Source organism: Nannobrachium achirus (genome assembly GCF_963921795.1).
Source record: "Nannobrachium achirus genome assembly, chromosome: 13".
NCBI classification, from domain to species: domain Eukaryota; kingdom Metazoa; phylum Chordata; class Actinopteri; order Myctophiformes; family Myctophidae; genus Nannobrachium; species Nannobrachium achirus.
In genome coordinates this window covers 2,533,361-2,556,318 of record NC_137833.1, presented here as the reverse complement: position 1 = coordinate 2,556,318, position 22,958 = coordinate 2,533,361, and the positions used below count along the sequence as shown (strand labels likewise).

At 41.3% G+C, this 22,958-nt stretch overlaps 2 protein-coding genes across 2 annotated transcripts in view; one reads left to right on the top strand and one right to left on the bottom strand.

The window, feature by feature from the left end:
* Nucleotides 1–1,948: 1,948 nt before the first annotated feature.
* On the bottom strand, nucleotides 1,949–8,800 carry LOC308297108 (glutathione S-transferase omega-1-like). Its single transcript, XM_080740519.1, has 6 exons — nucleotides 8,695–8,800; nucleotides 6,841–6,949; nucleotides 4,395–4,617; nucleotides 3,377–3,478; nucleotides 3,060–3,166; nucleotides 1,949–2,577 (listed from the first exon to the last, which is right to left on the bottom strand). The coding sequence occupies exons 1-6, from the start codon at nucleotides 8,720–8,722 to the stop codon at nucleotides 2,427–2,429; spliced, it is 720 nt and encodes a 239-aa protein (XP_080596645.1). The 5' UTR covers nucleotides 8,723–8,800; the 3' UTR covers nucleotides 1,949–2,426.
* Nucleotides 8,801–8,934: 134 nt separating this feature from the next.
* Nucleotides 8,935–22,958, top strand: part of cfap43 (cilia and flagella associated protein 43) — a gene marked incomplete at both ends in the record, with an annotated part of 72,168 nt that continues 58,144 nt past the window's right edge. Inside the window, 16 exons of the mRNA XM_080740070.1 lie at nucleotides 8,935–9,026; nucleotides 10,133–10,386; nucleotides 11,112–11,208; nucleotides 11,293–11,460; nucleotides 12,622–12,772; nucleotides 13,120–13,264; nucleotides 13,962–14,044; nucleotides 14,163–14,294; nucleotides 14,889–15,008; nucleotides 15,162–15,239; nucleotides 15,609–15,781; nucleotides 16,752–16,855; nucleotides 17,543–17,719; nucleotides 18,207–18,367; nucleotides 18,896–19,060; nucleotides 20,255–20,385. Coding sequence (XP_080596196.1) covers nucleotides 8,935–9,026; nucleotides 10,133–10,386; nucleotides 11,112–11,208; nucleotides 11,293–11,460; nucleotides 12,622–12,772; nucleotides 13,120–13,264; nucleotides 13,962–14,044; nucleotides 14,163–14,294; nucleotides 14,889–15,008; nucleotides 15,162–15,239; nucleotides 15,609–15,781; nucleotides 16,752–16,855; nucleotides 17,543–17,719; nucleotides 18,207–18,367; nucleotides 18,896–19,060; nucleotides 20,255–20,385 — 2,231 coding nt within the window. The remainder of the gene's footprint in view (nucleotides 9,027–10,132; nucleotides 10,387–11,111; nucleotides 11,209–11,292; nucleotides 11,461–12,621; nucleotides 12,773–13,119; nucleotides 13,265–13,961; nucleotides 14,045–14,162; nucleotides 14,295–14,888; nucleotides 15,009–15,161; nucleotides 15,240–15,608; nucleotides 15,782–16,751; nucleotides 16,856–17,542; nucleotides 17,720–18,206; nucleotides 18,368–18,895; nucleotides 19,061–20,254; nucleotides 20,386–22,958) is intronic.

Here is a 22,958-nt window from a genome sequence, read left to right as displayed (position 1 = left end):
CCCACACACACACACACACACACACACACACACACACACACACACACACACACACACACACACACACACATTATGGATAGCTGGCCACCTTTTCAAACACCTTATTCTATTGGGAGAAAAGAAAAATAATCAATTTGTGAAATCATACTAACAGACCTCTACCGCAGGCAGGCCTACTCCTACGGGCTGGGGCCAAGCCCCCAGGCATACTCCTAGGGGCCAAGCCCCCAGAACAGCTGGGAAACTGTGGGAAACTGAAATGATTATAGTAAACTGTGGGAAACTGAAATGTGTTGTATATAATAAAATATTAAACTGTGGGGAACTGAAATGTGTTACCCCCATGTCTGGCAGCACCTGTGTCAACATCAGTGTGTGTTGGGCAGGAGGAGTAGGACAACGGCTCTACGTCCCCCTGGTGGACTCCAGTGGAAACACACCAAAATAATACCATATAGATTGGGAAAAAAGGAAAACCTCCCCCCCCAAAAAAAGACCTGTCACAAACTGTGACATTTACTCTGTGTTGGCATGTTTTTCACAAACCGCTAGACGTACAGTATTTCTCCGCTTGGCAATGTTTATTCAGTATAACTAAACCAATTTCCAAAATTTCCAGCATCATATTTATCCTTCACATTAAGCGTATCATCTGGGGACCCCCCACAGGTTTATCCTTCACATTCAGCTTATCATCTGGGGACCCCCCACAGGTTTATCCTTCACATTAAGCTTATCATCTGGGGACCCCCCACAGGTTTATCCTTCACATTAAGCTTATCATCTGGGGACCCCCCACAGGTTTATCCTTCACATTAAGCTTATCATCTGGGGACCCCCCCCCCCCCCCCCCCCACCAATGCCTCTATTCTTAGTAAAACTGACCTGATTTGTACTTATACTTGGACAGTTTTCTTTTCCGTCAACACCAAGTCTCTTCACCAAATAGCCGATCTACAAGCTCATTTTGTTCGCCCAGCATAGGTGTAACGCCCAGGATTCCAACCCAGGTCTCCTGAGTGAACGCCTAAACAATAAACATCTTAAATAAACATCTTAACCATCAGACTAAGGGATCACTTCTATAGCAATGGAGGGAAAACTGGACGTCTTTGCACTGTTGTAGCTGATGTGACCCCTTTCTCTGACCCTGTTTTGTTTTGTTTACTATAGTTTATATACTTTTATTTCATGTATATTTTGTAGCATTTATTTTGTGTTGTGTCCGGTTTTGTTATATGTGTAGGTGGTGTTTGTCCAAAAAAAAGAAAAAAAAAGGGACACAGATCAAATTACACTGTACTTCTAAACAATGTCATGATGCATGTAACCTGTTGTACCCAAATAAACAAATATGAAAAAAACAACAACAAAAAAAGACCTAAGGAATATCCCTATAGAGCATCGCAGCGGAAGTTGATTCCTGGGGTCACTTAATATTCCCCATTCATTTTCGCCATAGACCTTTACAAATATATTTATAACAATTATGTTAAGCCTCGAACCAAGCCATCCAGGATGGAGGTGAATCATGATCATATAACCTTTGATCCTATGTGAACACATATTTTAATATTACATTATTTGATATACTACATTTAATAACTACCCTTTGTTTAGCGATTTTCAAAATGTTCTTTTCATAGAAAAAAAGGTTATATGATCATGATTCACCTCCATCCTGGATGGCTTGGTTCGAGGCTTAACATAATTGTTATAAATATTTTTGTAAAAGTCTATGGCGAAAATGAATGGGGAATATTAAGTGACCCCAGGAATCCACTTCCGCTGCGATGCTCTATGGACCGGGGGAGATACCAGACTTTGGACCGGGGGAGATACCAGACTTTTTGAGGACATCAGGCTGAGGCAGTGAGACACTCTGCTACAGGCATGTTGGGGTTCAAGTGGTTTAAGCATTGTAAGAAAGCAGTATCAACTTCAGGTGTGTGAAGTCATGGTGCCATCACATGACACACATGGATGTAGTTTTATTGTATAAAAGGTACATCCACTTTAAATTCAACTGTACGGTAAAAAAAAAAGAAGAAAGAAACGCATGAAAAACCTTGATGTTGAAAATACAACATAAACCTCAAATTACATCATTAACATGTTCCCATAGTCTACCACCAATTCCTTATAAACATTAACATGTTCCCATAGTCTACCACCAATTCCTTATAAACATTAATATGTTCCCATAGTCTACCACCAATTCCTTATCATTCTGAGGTGACATCATTAACATGTTCCCATAGTCTACCACCAATTCCTTATCATTCTGAGGTGTCCCTCAAACAAATTACACCCTCTTTATAGCATTACTGAAATGTAAACACTTTTCAGAAAGCAAGTGATTCATAGCAGACAAAAAGTAATAATCCTGAAATCTACCCTTTTAAAAAAGGTAAAATTGCTCTCATCTACAGGCCATAATCATAGTCGGGTTTCCCTTCCATGTAAGTCTTATAGAAAGCCCGGTAGGTGTCCACACTGTGCATGGTGGCTTTGACAGTAGCATCCTCAAACATGAGTTCTTTCCACTTCTTCAGTTCTGGAGTTCCATCCAGGCAACTGCAAACACAGAGACAATTCACTATAAACAACAGTGCTGGAAGAAGTACTAGTTTCTTCTTCTTCTTTTTCTTGTTAAGTAAGTAGCATACCAGCATTTTCAAGTAAAAGTTCTCAATTAAAATCTTTACTTGAGTTAAGTACTTACTTTATTCAAAATATACTTTATAGAAACAACAGTAGTCGTTTTGCAGAAATATAACTTTTTTTTCTCCATAACTTTTCAAAATTGGTCAAAAACGATTGATAGGCTCACAACGCCTTTCATCACGAGACATAGTGAGCTTGTAGATCAGCTATTTTCGAATAGCCATTTTTACACCTCTAAATGCTAGTTTTCATTTTTGTTATCACAATTGGCATTCTCACTACAGTAGAGGCACGCCGTGACATCATCAACAATATTAGCCAAACAGATAGCCAGATTTACCTTGTTTTTGCGTGTCATAACAGCTTTAAGTGCAGAAGAATGAAATACTTACTGCAGCAGCTCCAGCATCTCCAGTCTCTCAAACCACGGCCACATCATGTAGTCGATCATCGAGATGGAATCCCCACCGTAGAATTTAGTTTTGTTTTTGACTAAGACCTGAAAAACAAACGGTAGTTATTTTATTTACCACAGTATAAACAGTTCTGTCAAAGTAACACCATCTGGGGAATGTAAAATTCAACTAGTAAACGCAAAATTGTCTTTTCTTTTTTTAACGGTGTAGGCTAGCTGTCTATAATAGTGTGTGTTTTATTTAAAATATAACTTCAAATAATGCAACCCCCAAAGGGCAAAACAGCAACTTGCCTCGTTTAACTTGACAAACTTGTCTTTCAGTTCGTTTTCCAGTGGAGTTACATCCTCACCCTTGTTTCTGCCCATTGGGATCTTGTAGAAGTATGGCGTTACCTGTGAGCAGAAGATACATAGGCAATTGATTATGTATACAGTAAAATCTAAGAACAAAATTTACCTCCATTTCTACACTCCGCTAGCATTTCCCTCAACACCAGATCTCTTTGCCGAAAAAAGCTCACAACGTTGGGATGTGTTACGAGCTTGTATATGTGCTATTTTTGCTGAATGTTTGCCCCATAGTGTTGTATGGGTGATTTAATGTTTGGACTCTGGAGGGCATGACACGGCACAACCATAGTGTTGTATGGGTGATTTAATGTTTGGACTCTGGAGGGCATGACACGGCACAACAAATATACTGGACAGCATCTACATGCATCAGGACCGTGCAGAGAATGTTAGAGAGGCAGGGGCTGAAATCTCTAAAAGGGCCTTTTGGTGAAAATATCGAAAATAGCAGACCTCCAAGCTCACAACGCGTCGCAGCACGACGCGTTGTGAGCTTGAAGGTCGCCTATTTTCGGTACTTGATACCACACTGAACTAACCATTATCAAGTCAATACTGGAGATGTGGTGTAAGGCATGGATTTCTACACAGAGAGGGCAATTCTTTCAGCATAAGATGCTGCATTCAAGTTCAGGAGAGTTTGGATAAGGCTTGGATGCTGCCTTCCGGTATGGCATGGAAAGAGGGGGAATTTGCATTTCTTTCACCACAGTAAAAACTGCATTCATGGTCTGGAGAGGACACTTTTTACTGACGGGTAAAAGGGCAGCGTGCACGCGCCTGACAAGCGTGACCGGACCAATACCACACTGAGGATCTTACTGTGTAGTTTAGAGACGGTGTGCATGTACTGTACATAGTGTACATGTACTGTACATAGTGTACATGTAGTGTGCATGTACTGTACATAGTGTACATGTACTGTACATAGTGTACATGTACTGTACATGTACTGTACCTTGCTCCAGTGTTCCAGCATCATCTTCTGCTGAGCTTTCTCAAAAGGATCTGCAGGCAGCAGTTTAGTTCCAGAGTAGACTTCGTCCAGGTACTCACAGGTGATTGGAGACTCGTAGATCACCTGACCATTACCTGTCTCCAGAGTTGGAACCAGGCCAAGCGGGTTCTTCTCCAGGAACCATTCAGGTTTATCCTTCAGATTGATGTTGATGGTCTCATGCCTGTCAAAACAAACACAATGATGTTGATGGTCTCATGCCTGTCAAAACAAACACAATGATGTTGATGGTCTCATGCCTGTCAAAACAAACACAATGATGTTGATGGTCTCATGTCTGACAAAACAAACACAATGATGTTGATGGTCTCATGTCTGACAAAACAAACACAATGATGTTGATGGTCTCATGCCTGTCAAAACAAACACAATGATGTTGATGGTCTCATGTCTGACAAAACAAACACAATGATGTTGATGGTCTCATGCCTGTCAAAACAAACACAATGATGTTGATGGTCTCATGCCTGTCAAAACAAACACAATGATGTTGATGGTCTCATGCCTGTCAAAACAAACACAATGATGTTGATGGTCTCATGTCTGACAAAACAAACACAATGATGTTGATGGTCTCATGCCTGTCAAAACAAACACAATGATGTTGATGGTCTCATGTCTGACAAAACAAACACAATGATGTTGATGGTCTCATGCCTGTCAAAACAAACACAATGATGTTGATGGTCTCATGTCTGACAAAACAAACACAATGATGTTGATGGTCTCATGCCTGTCAAAACAAACACAATGATGTTGATGGTCTCATGTCTGACAAAACAAACACAATGATGTTGATGGTCTCATGCCTGTCAAAACAAACACAATGATGTTGATGGTCTCATGTCTGACAAAACAAACACAATGATGTTGATGGTCTCATGCCTGTCAAAACAAACACAATGATGTTGATGGTCTCATGTCTGTCAAAACAAACACAATGATGTTGATGGTCTCATGTCTGTCAAAACAAACACAATGATGTTGATGGTCTCATGTCTGTCAAAACAAACACAATGATGTTGATGGTCTCATGTCTGTCAAAACAAACACAATGATGTTGATGGTCTCATGTCTGACAAAACAAACACAATGATGTTGATGGTCTCATGCCTGTCAAAACAAACACAATGATGTTGATGGTCTCATGTCTGTCAAAACAAACACAATGATGTTGATGGTCTCATGTCTGTCAAAACAAACACAATGATGTTGATGGTCTCATGTCTGACAAAACAAACACAATGATGTTGATGGTCTCATGCCTGTCAAAACAAACACAATGATGTTGATGGTCTCATGCCTGATAAAACAAATGTAACTAGGTACAATACACATGTCAACATACTGTACTGTGTGATACAGCATCCTTTTAATACAGTGGTCCTCAAACTCGAGGACTTCCAGAACTCTCAGGGGCCCTTTCCACCTAAAGAACCTTGGTTCAAGAACCAGTGCTGTTCAACTTTCTTGGAACCTTGGTTCGTTTTTTTGCGTTTCCTCCAAACCAACTTTTACGGTTCGGAACCAACTGGGTTCTCGGTGGAAAAGCTCACCTCTGGTTCATCCCATAGGCGGGAGAAAGAACCAGAACCGGTTCTTTGCCAGTGGAGAAGTGCCCTCAGAGTTACAGGCCTGTAAGGGTCCACTTGGAAGACCCTCAAGGAACCCTGAGGGTCCCTGGACCCCACTTTGAGAACCATCGCTGTACATACTGATACATAGGCGTGCTCCAATTGAATGAAGAGAGGGTTAAATGCTACAAGGTAACTAAACAAAATATAGTACAAACAAAACAATCTTAACCTAGACCAGTAAAACCACCTGAGAACAGTAGTAGCTTTTTTTTATTTTATAAAAGATCGTTTTTCCGTATCTGTGAAATCTGACAATTTAAACCGATCGATCGGAGCACCCCTAGATAGATACAAACCTCATATTTCCAAAACCTTTCAGGATTCAAATTCAAAAATAGCGAAAGATTTAGAAAAACGTGTCGCTTCGCATGCCGTCTCAAGCTTGTGGATCTGCTGTGAAGCTGTAGTAGTATACACACATGCATGATCAAGCTGGGAATTCATTTATGAAAAAACCCAAAAAGTTTGAACATGGAGATAGGAGGTTTCTTTAGGCCTATATACAGCAAAGATATACATGTATATAGTGTGTGCCAGCGGCTACGTCATTGTAGTCCTTAGCGGCCATTTCTTGGGTCAAAACACAGGTGTTTCAATTGTTTGATTGCATAGAACTAATGCTATAGTCTAATCAGAACACCTGTGTAAGGCTGTGTCTACCCAAGAAATGGCCACTCTTAGAACTACATTTGGCACACCCTATAAAGAAAACAAATCTGTGCAATATTTTGAATGTAAATGTTTCGCACTTGATTCCTTTGGCGTGGAGCACTAATCTGGCCCTCTGGGCAAAGGGACAGAACCTCATGCTGTACAGTCTGATGTGGTCTTTAGGCACTGGGCCTGGGGCGGCGCTGCCTGAAACACAAACAAACACATGCCCACATTACACATCTGACAGTAGGAAGATACGGAGCTGTTTGCCAGTGGTTCTCAATCATTTTCATGTCAAGGATCCCAAAAATATATATTGTATGGGGCTGTTAAGTCTGACATCATTTTGTAGGCAGAGGAGAACTTTTGGGGCCAAAAGGCCCCAGCGCCCGTGAATCTTATTACTATTTTTACTATTTACTATTTTTTCTACTCTTTGGTGTTGAAAGGAAAGGGGTAGAATTATACTTTAGTCATTATTTTTGTCTCGGATCTGTTGAAATAGCGAGGGACAGATATTGACAATAAATCTGCTTGGAGGTCTGACTACAAAATGATGTCACAGCTTAAAAGCCCCATAATTGGCCATGGACCCCAACCTAAAATATTTCCCTGTACAAGAAGATGCTATTTTTGAATATTAAAAATAAAGTGGTTAAACAGATTGCAATTATGCTATATTATTTATTTTCTGGGGACCGCCCCTGGAACCCCTACAACAGGGGTCTTCAACAGGGGGTCCGGGACCCCTAGGGGGTCCTCAGCGTTACTACAGGGGGTCCTCTAAATCATTTTGTGATAACTTTTCTACAATAACCACTTGAACCCTATAGTATCCCTATTCTGTGTGGAACATTAAGAATAGCCGATCTACAAGCTCACAATGCCTTAAACCAACAACATACACTGATGATATTGCTGTCAAACAAGTCTAAGCTGTCTCAGAAATCTATGAAAATGTTTAATCTGCAACACCATTTTATATGATGTGTAGTGGGGGTCCCTACTTTATCTCTCTTTCAGCTAAGCGGTCCTTGGCCTGAAAACATTGAAGACTCCTGCCCTACAAGGGGGAACATGTCTCCATTCAGACATATCTCCATTCCGACAGTGACTTCTTATTGCAGCTCTTATTGTCGGAGTGGCGACACTCCCATGGGCCTAAGGTTTAGGGTTAGGGTTAGAGATAGGGTTAGTGTCTGAATGGAGACATGTCGGAAAGGAGACATGTCTGAATGGAGACATGTCGACATTTAACGGTACAATAGTTGCATGTCACTCAGTCATTCATCCACTATAAGGGTCACTCTATTAGAATCATGTTAGTTTTTTTTCCCTGAGGAAAAGTATGTCATTCTGCATTTAATTCATACAACTACAGCATTTCATACACTTAATTCATTCTTATTTCTGGACAAATCAGAAGACTCATTATTACTGCCAAAGCATAACACTGAATTGAGTGCAAAATCACCATGACTTTGCAAAATGTCACAACTGAGTCATATGACATTTATGTGGGCTGAAGAACACTTGAAAGGCAGACAGGGCGGAACAAGGAAATGGAATGCAATGCATTGAAATCAACTAATGATTAATGAACCTTTATTTGCTATGACTCACTGTAACCTGTATAGCAAGTTATATTATGTAAGAACAATAAGAGATGCATGTGACAGAACAAAGAATCTTCAGATCCTTTCAGTTCCAGCACATGTGGTCTAATCGGTGCATTATATAAAGATGAATAATAACAGTAGACTAATATGAGTCTTCAATATACTGTACAGTAGCCTAGCTTGATGATGGTTGAATTGGAATCTCGCAGTATAGCTTGCATATTTGTATATGTAGTCAGAAGTAGAATGGACTGCAGCTTGCAATAATAATAATATTAAGTCACATTATGTGCATTAGTAATAATAATAATAATAAAATGTGCGCCTTACCTTTGGCGAACGATTTCTGTGTTGCCATTGTGTGGTGTTGTAAGTGCAGGTTTTAGACGGACGGACACTCAACAAAAGCAGAAGCGGTCAAGTGGCTGAAAGCAACCAACTGTGCTTTTAAAACACAATCAGAATCAGTTACACAATCAGTTGCGCGCTGCACACAAATAGCAGATCTACATGTTCACCACGCGTAGTGATGTGACGCGTTGTGAGCTTGTAGATCTGGCATATTTGCGCATGACATTGCCCGGCCCCCGTATGGGCGTGTCGGAGGAAGTAAGCAGCCAATGGCGAAAGGTGGCGGGTCCACCTAGCTGTGACGTAAAGACGTAGCCCTGAATACATGACGGTCGTGTTTCCACTTCAACCTGGCTTCTAGCGAGGTGGACAATAAGCAACAGTTTGAGCTAAAAACGTCAGATTAAAAAAATAAAGTGCGTGCAAACCAAGTCTCATTTCGGTCAGAAATGATGCCGTTCACTCAGAATTACATCCGCTCCCGGATTGTTTAATAGAAAGCCTTTTCATCTGACAGATTTCTGCTTTTCATTGTTTTTCCTGGTTTTCCCAGAGCCCTGACTAGTGGAGAATCCATAGAGTTATTGGGGAGAATCACGCAAAGACGCAAAATCTTTCGGATAACATTTTTTTTATTAAACAATCCAGGAGCGGCATTTATTTCTTGTTGAACGGCATCATTTCTGACCGAAATGAGACTTGGTTAAGCACTTTATTTCTGAAATCTGACGCCTGTAAGGGGGGGGGGGGGGGGAGAAAAAAAGAAAGGGGCGGCTCCTTAGAGCATGTTGTGGTTGTCAAGGATACAAGCCTACTACACAACCCCGACTGCTCCTCGCTTGTGTAGAAAAAGTGTAATTATTCGTGCAATGATATAATTATTTAGTGAAATAATACAAAAATATATATATATTTTTAAATGGAAGAAGTTGGACATTTAGAAGTCAGGTATGTAGGCCAATACTAATTAAGCTATCTCCTTACAGCTGCTTTTAATCATCATTGTCCCTGTAACTTCTTAATTGTTTATACCCATAATGACAAACCAGTCACAGGGTTTTCAGCAATTAATAGCAATTGTATAAATAGATAGATAGATAGATAGATAGATAGATAGATAGATAGATAGATAGATAGATAGATAGATAGATAGATACCTTTATTATCCCAAGGGGGAAATTCAGTTGTCCAGTTGTACAGGCTTTCAATATAAAATATTCAAGCATGTTCAAATCATGTACTAGGCTACTTTACATTACTACTTCAGACTTTATGTATGTATGTATGTATGTATGTATGTATGTATGTATGTATGTATGTATGTATGTATGTATAGTATGTATGTATTCCCATAAGGTTGGCAATTCTTAGGCTACTGTTTAGAGTTGACTAATCCCATGACTTCTTTGTTTTCCAGGTGGGCACAAGGGTTCACAAAGCAACGTGTTGAGTTTATTGACAAGGACACAGTGTGTTATGTCAGTGGGAATTTCATAGTTTTCCTGAACACAGAGACCAGAGTGAGCAATGTGCTTCAGGGTCCTGGCCGAGGCATTGGAGCGTTGGCTGCTAATGGTCAATGTAGAATACTGGCATTCTCTGAACACAAGTTAAAACCATCTATATTTGTGTACAGCTACCCCCAACTAGCACTGAAGAATGAACTAAAAGGTGAGGCATTATAGAAGCACTGATATTTTAGTAAGTAGCAATAGAGGGTATGCGCATGCATAAAGTGAATGGCAAATTGAATGGCAAATCGAGTGGCAAAGTGAGTGGCAAAGTGAGTTTAACGTAGTTTAACATCGTATAATGCAATCACATAGGACTTTTCTGTTTGGATGTACAGTATGGGCTGTCAAGGCCAGATAAAGTTTTTTTTTTGCCACTCAGGCGTTCCCACGTAACTTCCGGGTAAGATGATGATGATGTCACACGCATACCCTCTATAGTAGAAATACTATGGGACCTAAGTAAAGGTCCCATATTTGTCTTTGTGTAAAAGAAGTAATGGCATCAAAATATACGACCTGCAAGCTCACAACACGTCACAATGCGACATGTTGTGTGTATGTAGATCAGTTTTTTAGAAAAGCATAGTATAAGTTAGGGTATAATTGATTATATATTTTGTAATAATCTAAATCTACAAAGTTACTTGTAACTAAATTCACTAAAATCAAATATTTGTAATGCAATACTTGGCTCTGAGATGTAGCCTACTGGAGTAAAAGTATTATATGGAAAATGGAAGTAATGTAAAAAATACCTACTGTAAATGTAGCCTACGTATATAACTTTCCACCACTGATGTCGGCCCATTAGAGCAGTCATATTTTCCAACAAAACTGCATGCCAAGGTCAAGTTTTTCTGGATTTGTTGATCATTTTTCTAGGAGCAGCACAGCTGGACTACACATCTCTGGCATTAAGTGACAGTGGTCCTTACTTGGCCTGCTACGCCTCTTCTCCAGACCATACTATAACAGTGTGGTACGTCCCAGACCATAACTTTAAAGTATTCCTTTACTCGTCTAGGCATATTATTAACATGTAAACTATAACTACTGTATGCAGGAATTGGGAAAACGCAGAGCGCATCTGTTGGCAACCCCACTCTGGGAAGGATGTTATTTCACTGGTGTTCAACCCCATGAACTGGCTCCAGATCTGTGCTCTGGGTTCTGCATCCGTCACCGTGTGGAATATTGAAAAGAGTGACGGCTTTCATATCATGCAACAAAGGTAACCTTTAGCTCTGCATACACCTTCACATCTCAATCTATCATTAGGACATACTGTAATATCGTTATGACCTGCCATCTGCCTGATATTAAACCCATGTGCGAACACTTTATCCAGAGTACACCCCAAAATACACACTCTCAGTCAGCACAACAGGTTATTCTGACATGAGCACCTTACATTCTTGTGCATTCGTTATATCCCCAACTTCCAGACAGATCTCCAAATCGTTGCCCATTTGACTCTTGGGAAGGAAGCATGAACTATGAACTTATTCGAGTAGTGTAACTGTTTTATATGACCTGAGGTAACCTGTATGTGTCCTGTGATTGTGAAGGCCTTCAGTTGGCCATTACAGGGGCATGCCCGGCATATATGGGCATATAATGACGACATGAGTGATCTCCATATATGGGCATGAAGGGACAAGGATTGACAGATAAGGAGATCCGGCCGCTATGCCCATATATGGTCACAGTGTTTCCATATACGATGGAGTTGTAACTGTGGCGCCATAGCTGGCTGGGCTCACATGCAATTCACATTCATAAATTATTGCCTCCTTATAATTAATAATCAGTCCATTTATCTATATTGCTGAATGCTGATACAGTCTAAGGTTGTTATGACACCTTGCCTATTGCGGCTGCTTACTATAGCCTACTGGAGGCCTGAATTATAGGTGAAGTGAATGTGTCACTCAGACTGTCCCCAAACTCATTATTTCATTTGGATGCCTTCTACCCTCAATGTTTGTGTTTGTGTTAATTTAACTAGGAGAGTGTACAAATGGAACCAAAAGTAAACTACAGTGGGTCCATTTGGTTCCATTTGTATTCTCTCTGAGCGTGGGGTGACAGTGGCTCAGGAGGTAGAGCGGCTGCATGGTAATCGGAACGATCCCAGTTCGATCCCGGGCTCCCCTGTGTTAGTGTCAAAGTATCCTTGAGCAAAACACTGAATCGCTAACTGCTCCAGATGAGCATGTATGATTTCCTCCACCACCAGGGTGTGAATGTGTGAATGCAATGCACATTGTAAAGACTATAGAGCTTTGGACAAAGGTGCATATATAAAAGCACAATTTACTGCATATGAATTTAGATACATTTGTACATTGCCGTACATAATTGAAGCAATTGAGTTATTTCTGTATTACAGTGTGATAGATCTACCAGGTTCTGATGGGTCCGTGGTTGACAAGGAAGTGATCCCTTCGCACACTGTCAATGACAGACTAACCTACATGGGTCCTCAGATGCCTGCGTCAGCCATCTCAGGGCTGACGGGAGACAATGCAGATGACTTTGTGGTACTGTCCTTCTTTTACCTTGTCTACAAACTAATAAATAAGACAATCAATATAAAATAACCACTAGCTGGTGGAATTGTGTGTTTCGCCAACATAGTGATCCTTGTGAGAACGAAATTGCATGCATTCATACCACATTATGGCAAAGATTCACAACTGAACATCAACACAAAAGATTACCTGCACGCCAATTGCACGGTACATGAAGGATGTATTAAGCATCGTTTCTGTGCTTTTAGACTTTTAATCCAGGTGTGCAAAAGTTTTTACAGTGTTTTTGCTACCCTACATGTCCTGTTGTTAAATAATTCTTTCTCCATCATCATCCCAAACTGTTGTTTCCACAGCCACAGAATTGCACCAGAGCAAGAGTGACTCCTACTGCCCTCTGCTGGACAGCCAGCTCACAGCTGTATGTTGGCTGTAAGGAAGGCTTTCTGTTGCTTGTTGACCCAGCCATTCCCTGTGCTTCAGTCCTGTTCAACCCCACAGGTACGTGTGTACAGTAGGACACGGACACACATGCATGTGCACGTGCACACACACATGTGCACGTGCACACGTATGCACACAACTCATTGATTAAATCATGCCTGCATGCTTCTGTCTGCTATCTGAAAACTCATGCATGCCTGAATTTCTCACAATACAATGCAGATATTTAACCATGTGAACCGTCAATACTTAATAAACTTGACCTTTCACTCTGTACTTAGTCTGCTCTTTTTCTCAAGATCTACAAGCTTGTAGATCTGCTATTTTCGGCTGAAGTTCTCAGAATATGAACACTATGGTTCAAGTGGTTAATATAAAAGGAGAAAAAAGGTTTCTGATTTCAGATTTGGAGGACCCCCTGTAGTAACTCTGAGGACCCCCTAGGGGTCCCGGCCCCCCTGTTGAAGACCCTTGGGTTAAATGCAGAGGTCCCATGCAGATCAGTGAAGTAGAACTTAAACATGCAAAGAATAAAATGTCATTTTCCACATTTGCACTACTCATAAGCACCTGGTTGAGTGAGTTTATTTTGGGACAGTTTGGAGACAAGGTCTGATGAAGAGCCGTTAGGCTCGAAACGTTACCACAAGTAAACTTAATGTTTGGGAGCAAAAATCGGTGTGCAGACTTTTATTGTTCTAACAGTTTGGAGACAACTCATTTAATTAAGTGTTTTTTTTTCTTGCCAATTCAGCTGTGGATTCCGTTCGTGAACTAAGAAACAGCTGCTTTGAAAGCTTAGTACTTCACACAGATGGATTGATAGTGTCAGGAAAGGTATGCATGTGTACTCCCCTGAACTCTCTGCTTCAGAAAGGTCATATTTGCAGCACTATTGTGTTCCATCTGATATAGTGAATGTGATATCTACATAAATAAATGTCGCTGTTTACAGGAGAACGTGATCCATCGTCTGCACGTCAAAGGGGTTCAAACGGAGATCACTCAAACATGGCATCTGGAGGAGCCTGTCGCAGCGCTCAAATACTCTCCCGACTACGAGACATTACTTTTAGTCTCCAATAAGGTGACCACTTATTGATTTAGCTGTATATATTTATATATACAGCATTATATATTATACAGCAGTATATATTACAGTATATATTCCATGCATTCTTCTGTGATAGAAGAAAGAAACATGACATGAAAATAGAAGCTCCTATAATTTGGAAGCAAATGTAACATTTCCAGTAAACTCTGACTCAAGTTTGGTCCAAATCAAGGTTACTGTATACATATCCATCTTGGAAAAAATTGAATTTCTTGAAACTTTCATATATTCTAGATAGTTTAAGAAACACAGGATAAGATATACATTGCACATTCAGTGAATTATTCCAAACCTTTTTTTGTTACATTTAAAAATGTATGACATACAGCTCATGAATATCAAAAGTCCATATTTCAAAATGTTACAATATTACACGAGACCACTCAAAACAAGGATTTATAATAGAGAAATGTCAACCCTCTGAAGTCAGAGTTGCTTGAAGACCAGTGGGAAGTTTCCGAAGTCAGTTATGATTTGGGGTGCTATGGCATCTGCAATGCTTTTTCATATTCAACATTTTCTAGATGGATCTGTATGTCTGTGTGATTTCACCTCCGTTTATACCAGGGGAGGATCTACAGGTACAAACCGACCCAGCTGGACAGAGTGGTCAAGGTTGTTGATGTTCTCAGTGGCAACTTTGTGGCAGGAGCTTCATTGCACAGGGACAATGACGGTGTTTCTATGGTAAGGCAAGAAAGTCTCATAGAAAATTCATAGCCCTGAATCTCCTGATTGTCTTTGATTTAGTACATTACACACTTTACGTGTTTTCTTTCTGTGATTGTCTTTGATTTAGTACATTACACACTTTACGTGTTTTCTTTCTGTGGCTTTCAGTCAGTGAGGGATTCGGGAGAAGTGCAGCTGTGGTCTACAGATGGCTCCTGCATTGGCTCGCTAGATATTCAAGCAAAGGTGGGATGCACAACATACAGTTTGGACAAGTCTAGTCATAGAGGGGGTTTCAACAGGGGCCCTCAGAGGTGCTACACAGGGGTCGCCAAATCTTTGTGCGTTAGGACGATCTTCTTTTACACTAGCACCATACTCTGAGGGATCTGAAAATATCAGATCTACAAGCTCACAATGCCTCACAAGGCATTGTCAGCTTGTCTGAAAATGCACATCAACATGAATCCAACATATTAATAGAAAAGATCCCTGCTTCATCTCTCGCTCTCAGCTAAAGGGGTTCTTGGCCTGAAAAAGGTTGAAGACCCCTGATTTAAAATCGTTAAAATGAATTGCTGTATAGAAGTGTCTGTCTTTGTGTGTGTTGTTTAGGTGACAAGCGTGGCTTGCTGTCCTGTTGCACAGTACGCCGCCGTGGGGACCGCATCGGGACATGTCCTCTTTATTGACCTGACCAGGAAGGAGCGTCCTCGTCTGGTTCATAAAGTTCACCTCTACGACAGGCCTGTCCACCACCTGCTGCAAGTGGACTTACATTTATACCTGTATTATTAATAGGATTTTTGTTGCATTCATTATTGATGGTGAACGATTTAGATTCCATCACACGATGAAGTAGACGTGATGTGTTGCGTTGTGAACTTGTAGATTGGCTATTTTTGTCCATACAACAGCGTTGAACAATGGTGTGCAAATTAAGCAAGTTGTGTTTGGTCAGGTAATTCAGTTCCTCATCAAGAAGATAATTCGAATTCCTTTGAGACAGCTCTGAAATCAATTTCATTTTGATGGAATGAGAGAAGCCAAGGCACTCCAGTTCAAGTGGAAAAAACATAAAATGGCTTTATTTCACTGGCAAGCTCAGCTCTATATATAATACAAAAATAGAGTGATTTACAGCCAACTTAATGGTGAAAAATACCAGTACACAGAGGGCAGCCAGGCAGCCTGCACAGAGTAAATCTACTGTAACTACTATCCTGACATGTTAGCAAGCGGTCACCATTTTTGGGTTCACAGTCATTATCCCCATGTCTACCATTTAGTCCAGATGCTGGCTCAAAAACTGCTGACTGCAAAAGACTACTTCTAGTCTTCCAGGTTAATATTTTAATCATGTTCTATTTATAGCATTTGCTAATGATATAAAGGTGTTCTATCTTCTTTCATTTGAAGTCAAGTTCCTTGGTCTCCATCATTGCCTTAAGAAATACCCATGCCTTCAAAGAACACTGTCTCGTTAAAAACGACTGGTTTGTGTGTGTGAGAGAGAAGTCACCTATTCAATTTCATTTCTGTATCAGTTCTGCAAACATGTTGCAAACATGCAGCTGTTCTAGCTATTTTAGAAAACATTTGAAAGTATAAGTTCTGGGTTCCCCAGACCTCAGGGTTATTACCAGTTCCTGAGCAGGCCCCAAATTAGGTTCTGTGAACCTTATCTGACTGAAACTGAGCCATAGCTTATGGAAACAAACCCAGAAGCTGTGCAACGTGTGCGTTTCTATGTTGCAGTTTCGACCAAGGAGGGAACTACCTTCTCACAGGTGCCTCAGATGCACATGTCTATCTACTGGATCCAAAGCCATCAAAGAGATTTTCAGTCATAGGCTACACAGGTAGATATTTTGTATTAAAGGTTTAAATTAAACTGAATTGCTTTGCTCTATGCTTATTCTACTAAAGGAGGCAATAATGGAAATACAGCAAGTCTTTCTTTGGTGCACAGAATTATTATTATTAGACGGGTTTCTGGTCCACGTTACACTGATAAAACTAGATGAGTGCGCAGGGTCCGTACCAAAATTAGCCAATGAAACCAGCGCTCCCCAAAACAACAGGTTTGGGGATTGGACGGAATTGATTACATGATACAGTCAGCTGTGCATTTAGTCTCAATGTTTGTAAACAAGAAACCCGTCTATGCTAGCGATTGACATATGGTTACTATTAGGCAGACATACTTTATCTTGGTTACTTGTTTCTCTCTATCACAAAATGTTAAAGGGATGTTTCTCTTAAAAAAAAAGAAAACACTTTTGTCTAATCAGTCTTTTGGGAGCACCCGGGACAGTTTTTGAGTTGCTTGATTCAGTATTTAGATAATTTATATTAATTTGATCAGACACGACATTAACTCAGGGGGAGCCCTGATTCAAACTGGGAACCCTTCGGTAACCCTTCGTGCTCTAATGACGGTTTCTCTACCCCTGAGCTATGCCACCCCGTCTAGACAGATCCTCGGTTATGAAATAAATTGGACAGCACAAGACTGCACTCTCACTGCATTCTCTATTGCTTCACAGTTGTTGCCGGGTCGATTGTGCAACTTTCCACCCAGTGTGTTAGGGACAGCGACCAGGTGAAAGTGCTTGCTCTGTGTTCCGGACAGAAGGACAAAGTGCACGAGGGCAGCCTGGTCACAGTGCTCACCCTGCCTGTGAAGGTCCTTACGGGTACGCTGCCTGTGAAGGACCTTACGGGTACGCTGTCGCTGCTTGTATTGGTTTTGGTACTCTGCTGGTATTGTTTCCAGTGGTACAGAACCCAAGTACATTCATACAAAACAATTAAACATTTAGACAAATAATGTACTTTTTACAACACTGCATATATCTGAAAACATTGCTATAGGTTCACGGTTTCCTATAGTTTCAAATGTACAGAATGTTATTTAGGTAGCATGTTGTTTAGACATATGCTAGCTAGGTCAATTGTTTACTTGGTAGGCCTATATCAACTTACGTGATAATTTAGTTTATTGACTAAGGTTCATGCTTACTCATATTCTAGTTTCATATTTGTAACTAAGGGGTCCGGGCCGGTATTCCGACACTAAAACTAACCCTAACTCTACCCCTAACCCTAAACTTAACCTCAGTAACTAACAGCGGCCCGTCGGGATAGTGAGCGGACCCCGTAACTAAGTTGCTCGAGCGTCAGCTAAATTGTAGCATCTATGATTTTCAGGATCAGGGTGTATAGACCGGTTTGGCCGTCTGTCTAAGGACATCCTACAGGGGTCCACGTACAAAGTAACTCCTGCGCTGCAGTCATGTGTCCTGGGAGTGAATGAGTTCTTTGCATACTGTCACCAGAGGAAAACGCTTCAGAAATTCACACTGCCTCAGGTGAGGATCTATCTATCCACATCTGTTTATCTTGTGATCGGTTTGCAGGGGTTCTCAAAACTTAAAAAGGGTCTTCAACAAGGGTTCCGGGACCCCTGGGGTCCTCCAAATCTTTGTGTGATAGAAACCTTTTTTTCTCCTTTTTTATATTGACCACTTGAACCCCAGCGTCCATATTCTGAGAACTTTAGCCAAAAATAGCAGATCTACAAGCTCGGCTATTTTCAGCAAAGAGGTTTTGTAGAGGGGAAAAGAGCAGACCAAGTAGAGAGTGAAAGGTCAACTTTATTACGTATTGACGGTTCAAGTGGTTAAACATCTGAAAACACAAATTGACATGAATCCAAAATACAATGATGATTGTGCTGTCAAACGATGAAACTATATGGAATCTACAAAAAGGGTGTGTGGGGGTCCCTGCTTCTTCTCTCTCTCAACTAAGGGGTCCTTGGCCTGAAAACGATGAAGACTCCTGTAAGCGCTATACAAATATTGCTCCCCCATAATATCCTGACCTCTCTGCCCCAGGATAAAGGTCCTCTCTCCAGTCACAGAGAGGTGCAGCTGAGACCCGTGCAGGAGGTGAAGGGCCATCCTCTGGGTCCCGCCACCCTGGTCCTGTCACCCCACCTCCCCTGGCTCGCCTCTGGGGGCCGGGACGGTCTGCTGCGTGTCTGGGAGAGCACCTCTTTGGTAGGAGCTTTAACGAATGTCTGCAAAAATAAAGGTGTCATCTGTCTTATCTATCTATCTATCTATCTATCTATCTATCTATCTATCTATCTATCTATCTATCTACCTACCTACCTACCTACCTACCTACCTACCTACCTACCTACCTACCTACCTACCTACCTACCTACTTGTCTTTCTGTCTGTCTATATTGTAACTGTTGAAATCCAATCATCCAATCATGGTTCAATTCAAGATTCAAAGATTTGTCACATGATGTGTTGGTGGCTTTTCTGTTTGCTAAAGTACAGTAATGTCCAAATAGAAGCCATAATACAATTAAGATAATCAGTAATGGCAATAAGGCAATACAGTTCTTGTCTGAGGCAATGATGTGCTGTACTAAACATTATTGACAGAGAATAACACAGTTCAACTGTTATACAAAATTAAATGTTGTTAATGAGCCACCAAGTTAAATTGGAAAACCACTTTCAACATTGATACATTGTGGGGGTCTTGGCTTGCAGAGTACATCTGCAAGCCATGACCCTCCATGCAGTTCTAGGCAACACAGAAGGGTGGGGACCTTTTTCTTTAATTCCACACAACTCCTCTAAGGTTCAATGTTGAAAATGGGTGGTTGTCCTCCTTTAACTGTGAATGATAGACAGGCTAAGCAGCTATAACAAAAAACATTGTAGTAGATGCACATGAATAAAGTTCTCAGTCGCCACGACTGATTTCAGTCATTTGGATTCCATAGAAGCTGGCTTCCATGTCTTCAATGGAATCCTGTTGCACAGGGAAAATAATTATCTTAAAATATAATTTTAAGATAACCCCTAGGGCCAGGGGGTCCTCAGAGTTACTACAGGGGGTCCAATATATATAATTTTAAGCTTAGAGCATTTAAAGTAGTCAAACTAGCAATATGTTCGTCTTCCATAGAATCCTAATGGTCTCGGAGAATTCATATAAAAGCAAAGGTTAAGCATCAACTGTCATTTTTCACCTGGTTTGGCAGTATGTAGAACAGTGGGAATAATATTACTAAAACATAATTTTACACATTGTTTTAATTGTTTAGGAAACAGCGCTGCATGTGAAAGGAGCCCCCAACAAATCGCACAACATTATTCTTCAGTCATGAGGTTTTATTTTGCTTTTTTAACCCATTATGAGATCCATGTTTCAACTGTTGCTGTGTGCAGGAGCGATGTGCTGAGGTCCAGTGTCATTCCCGCCGTCTGGGCGGCATTGGGAGAGTTTCCTTCTCCGCTGACGGCCAGACACTGCTCACAGCCGGCCGTGCCGACGGATCCCTGGTCTGCACCCAGCTCAGGTAAATGGTAAATGGTGCATTTATATAGCGCTTTTATCCAAGGCGCTTTACATAGATTGTGCATTACATTCACCCATTCACACACAGATTCAACCAGGGGTTCAGAGTCTTGCCCAAGGACTCTTCGACATTTACTCAGGGGGAGCCTGGATTTGAACTGGGAACCCTTCAGGAACCCTTCGTGCTCTAATGACGGTTTCTCTACCCCTGAGCTATGCCGGCCCCAGGTGCAGTGCTTCTCAAATGTCTAGGACCCCCAGAATTCATGTATTTGGCCGCAGAGTCCCATCTGAAAAGGTTTTGTGCCAGGGACCCCCAGAAGAAAAAACATTTGTGTGCTTTTGAAACCTATTGAAATATAAATTATCGCCTACAATGATATGCCCAAATTAGGGATGCCAGGTTGAAAGCGTGGCACGAAGTACAGTGACGTACTTGCATTTTTGGGCCATTATGTCAGAAACATGTCAATTTCTCAAAAGGTTTTAAAAACAAATAGTCGAAATATCTGATCTACAAGCTCACACAGCTTCGGCTATTTTATCTTTGCAGTAGTTGCGACCATAGGTCGCATTTACTATCAAACCCTGCACAAAGTGTAAGTCAGTCCGTCAGTCTGTCTGTCACACCTCACACGTCACACTCTTGCCCTGCTCATATCTCCGCAACCGTTGCCCCGATCCATGCCAAATTTTGCACACACCTTCCTTACCTGCCAAACTACAACCTCCAAGGACCCCCGGAGCTCCAGGGACCTGGGGGGACCCCCAGATGTAAAAAATGACCAAATGTGCTAAACTGACCAAATGACCACCCCCACGGGGCTGCTCACGGGGAATTCCCGGGGACCACCCACTCCTGGTGCTCCAGAACGGATGCAAAAGTGGTGGCGCCCCCAGTGGAGGACCCCCTACACTGCAGCTCACATAAAATGCCGTAACTCCGGCTAGGAGCGACCGGGACAGCCGGGGCCGGTACCTATTCGTCCGCCTTGCCGGCGCGGAGACCCCACCCCTCATTTCTCACATGGCCCTCTTCTAGCGCCACCATGAGGCCGATTCTTGCAAAACACATTTTTGGACACTGCTCCTACAATTTTTGCCCTAAAATCACGCAAATCGGTACACAGTATGTCTACACTCATCCCATCAACATGAATCTCTCCCATATAGCGCCACCTCCAGGCCGATTTTTAAAAACACATTTTTGGACACTGCTCCTACAGATTTTGCCCTAAAATCACGAAAATCACTACACAGTATGTCTACACTCATGTCATCAACATGGATCAGGAAGATTTTGGCAAAACACATTTTTGCCCTATTTGTGGAGATAAGTGACCTACGGTCGCTTATCTCCCGATTAGGGAGTGTTACTGGTAAGTATAGGCTATATAGGGCTTAAGTGGCTAACATTTCTGAGGTGGGGGGGGGGGGGGGGTGTCAGCTTTTGCCAGATGTCAGAAGCAGGGGCTCCAAGGAAAAATACATTAACCACTGTCTTAATGCCATTATTAGTGCACTGAACACTAGAGGGCACAGTTGCTCACAACCTGCATATGAGTCTCTAAAGGAGCATGTCTTATTTTACTCACTCACTGTGTGTGTGTGTGTGTGTGTGTGTGTGTGTGTGTGTGTGTGTGTGTGTGTGTGTGTGTGTGTGTGTGTGTGTGTGTGTGTGTGTGTGTGTGTGTAATGATAGGCTAATGATAATGAATGATATTGAATATAGTATGTAGCCTACATGTCTATGTCTAGACATGTGCTACACAAATGTAGTGTAGCACATGTCTAGACATACATATGTAGTCACAAAGGCTTTACAGAGCAGGGTAAATAAACAATGATGAACATTAGGGGAAAACTACAACAAAAGATCAATACCGGTATTTAAAAAGCACAGTAGGCATAAAATGAAAAATAGACACATACAGATATAATAAATGAAGCAAAAATAAAAAAATAAATGTACAAAAAGCATTTAACATAGAGGTGGGTTTTCAGGCAGGAGTTAAAAGATGACACAGATTTTACACGTCTTAGGTCAACAGGTAGGGCGTTCCAAAGCTTAGCGGCCCGGACTGCAAAAGCCCGCAGCCACCTTTTGTGACAAGCTCTGGTGTAGGAGTCTCCAGGAGGCCCTGGTCTGAGGATCTGAGAATTCACACCGGCTTGTAGGCTTACAGCATGTCAGAAATATGACTTGGAGCCTGACCATTCACAGCTTTAAAAGTCATCAGTAAAATCTTAAAATCAATTCTAAAACCAACGGGTGACCAGTGCAGGGCAACTAGAATGGGGGTGATATGGTCACAGTTTCTTAGAATTGGTTAACAGTTTGGCAGCTGAGTTCTGCACTAATTGGAGACGTGATGCTACAGAGAGGCTTACAGAGGCTGTAATAAATAGAGTTACAGTAGTCTAAACGAGAAGAAATAAACGTGTGAATTGCCTTTTCTAGATCTGCAGCTGACAGGAAACCTTTAATTCTTCACTTCCAATTTACATCCTGAATGAGTTAGGTAATCTCCTCTGATTGGATAAAATTGGTACAGTATTCTGACCTGAAAATGC

What these genes read in the sequence shown, in the direction of transcription:
- LOC308297108 (XM_080740519.1), bottom strand. Translation starts at nt 8,722, where the DNA reads ATGGCAACACAGAAATCGTTCGCCAAAG. An exon ending in CTCCACGCCAAAGGAATCAA is followed by an intron (nt 4,618 to 6,840) that starts GTGCGAAACATT and finishes TTGTTTTGACAG; the next exon opens with GCATGAGACCATCAACATCA. An exon ending in AGTTTGTCAAGTTAAACGAG is followed by an intron (nt 3,167 to 3,376) that starts GCAAGTTGCTGT and finishes TTTGTTTTTCAG; the next exon opens with GTCTTAGTCAAAAACAAAAC.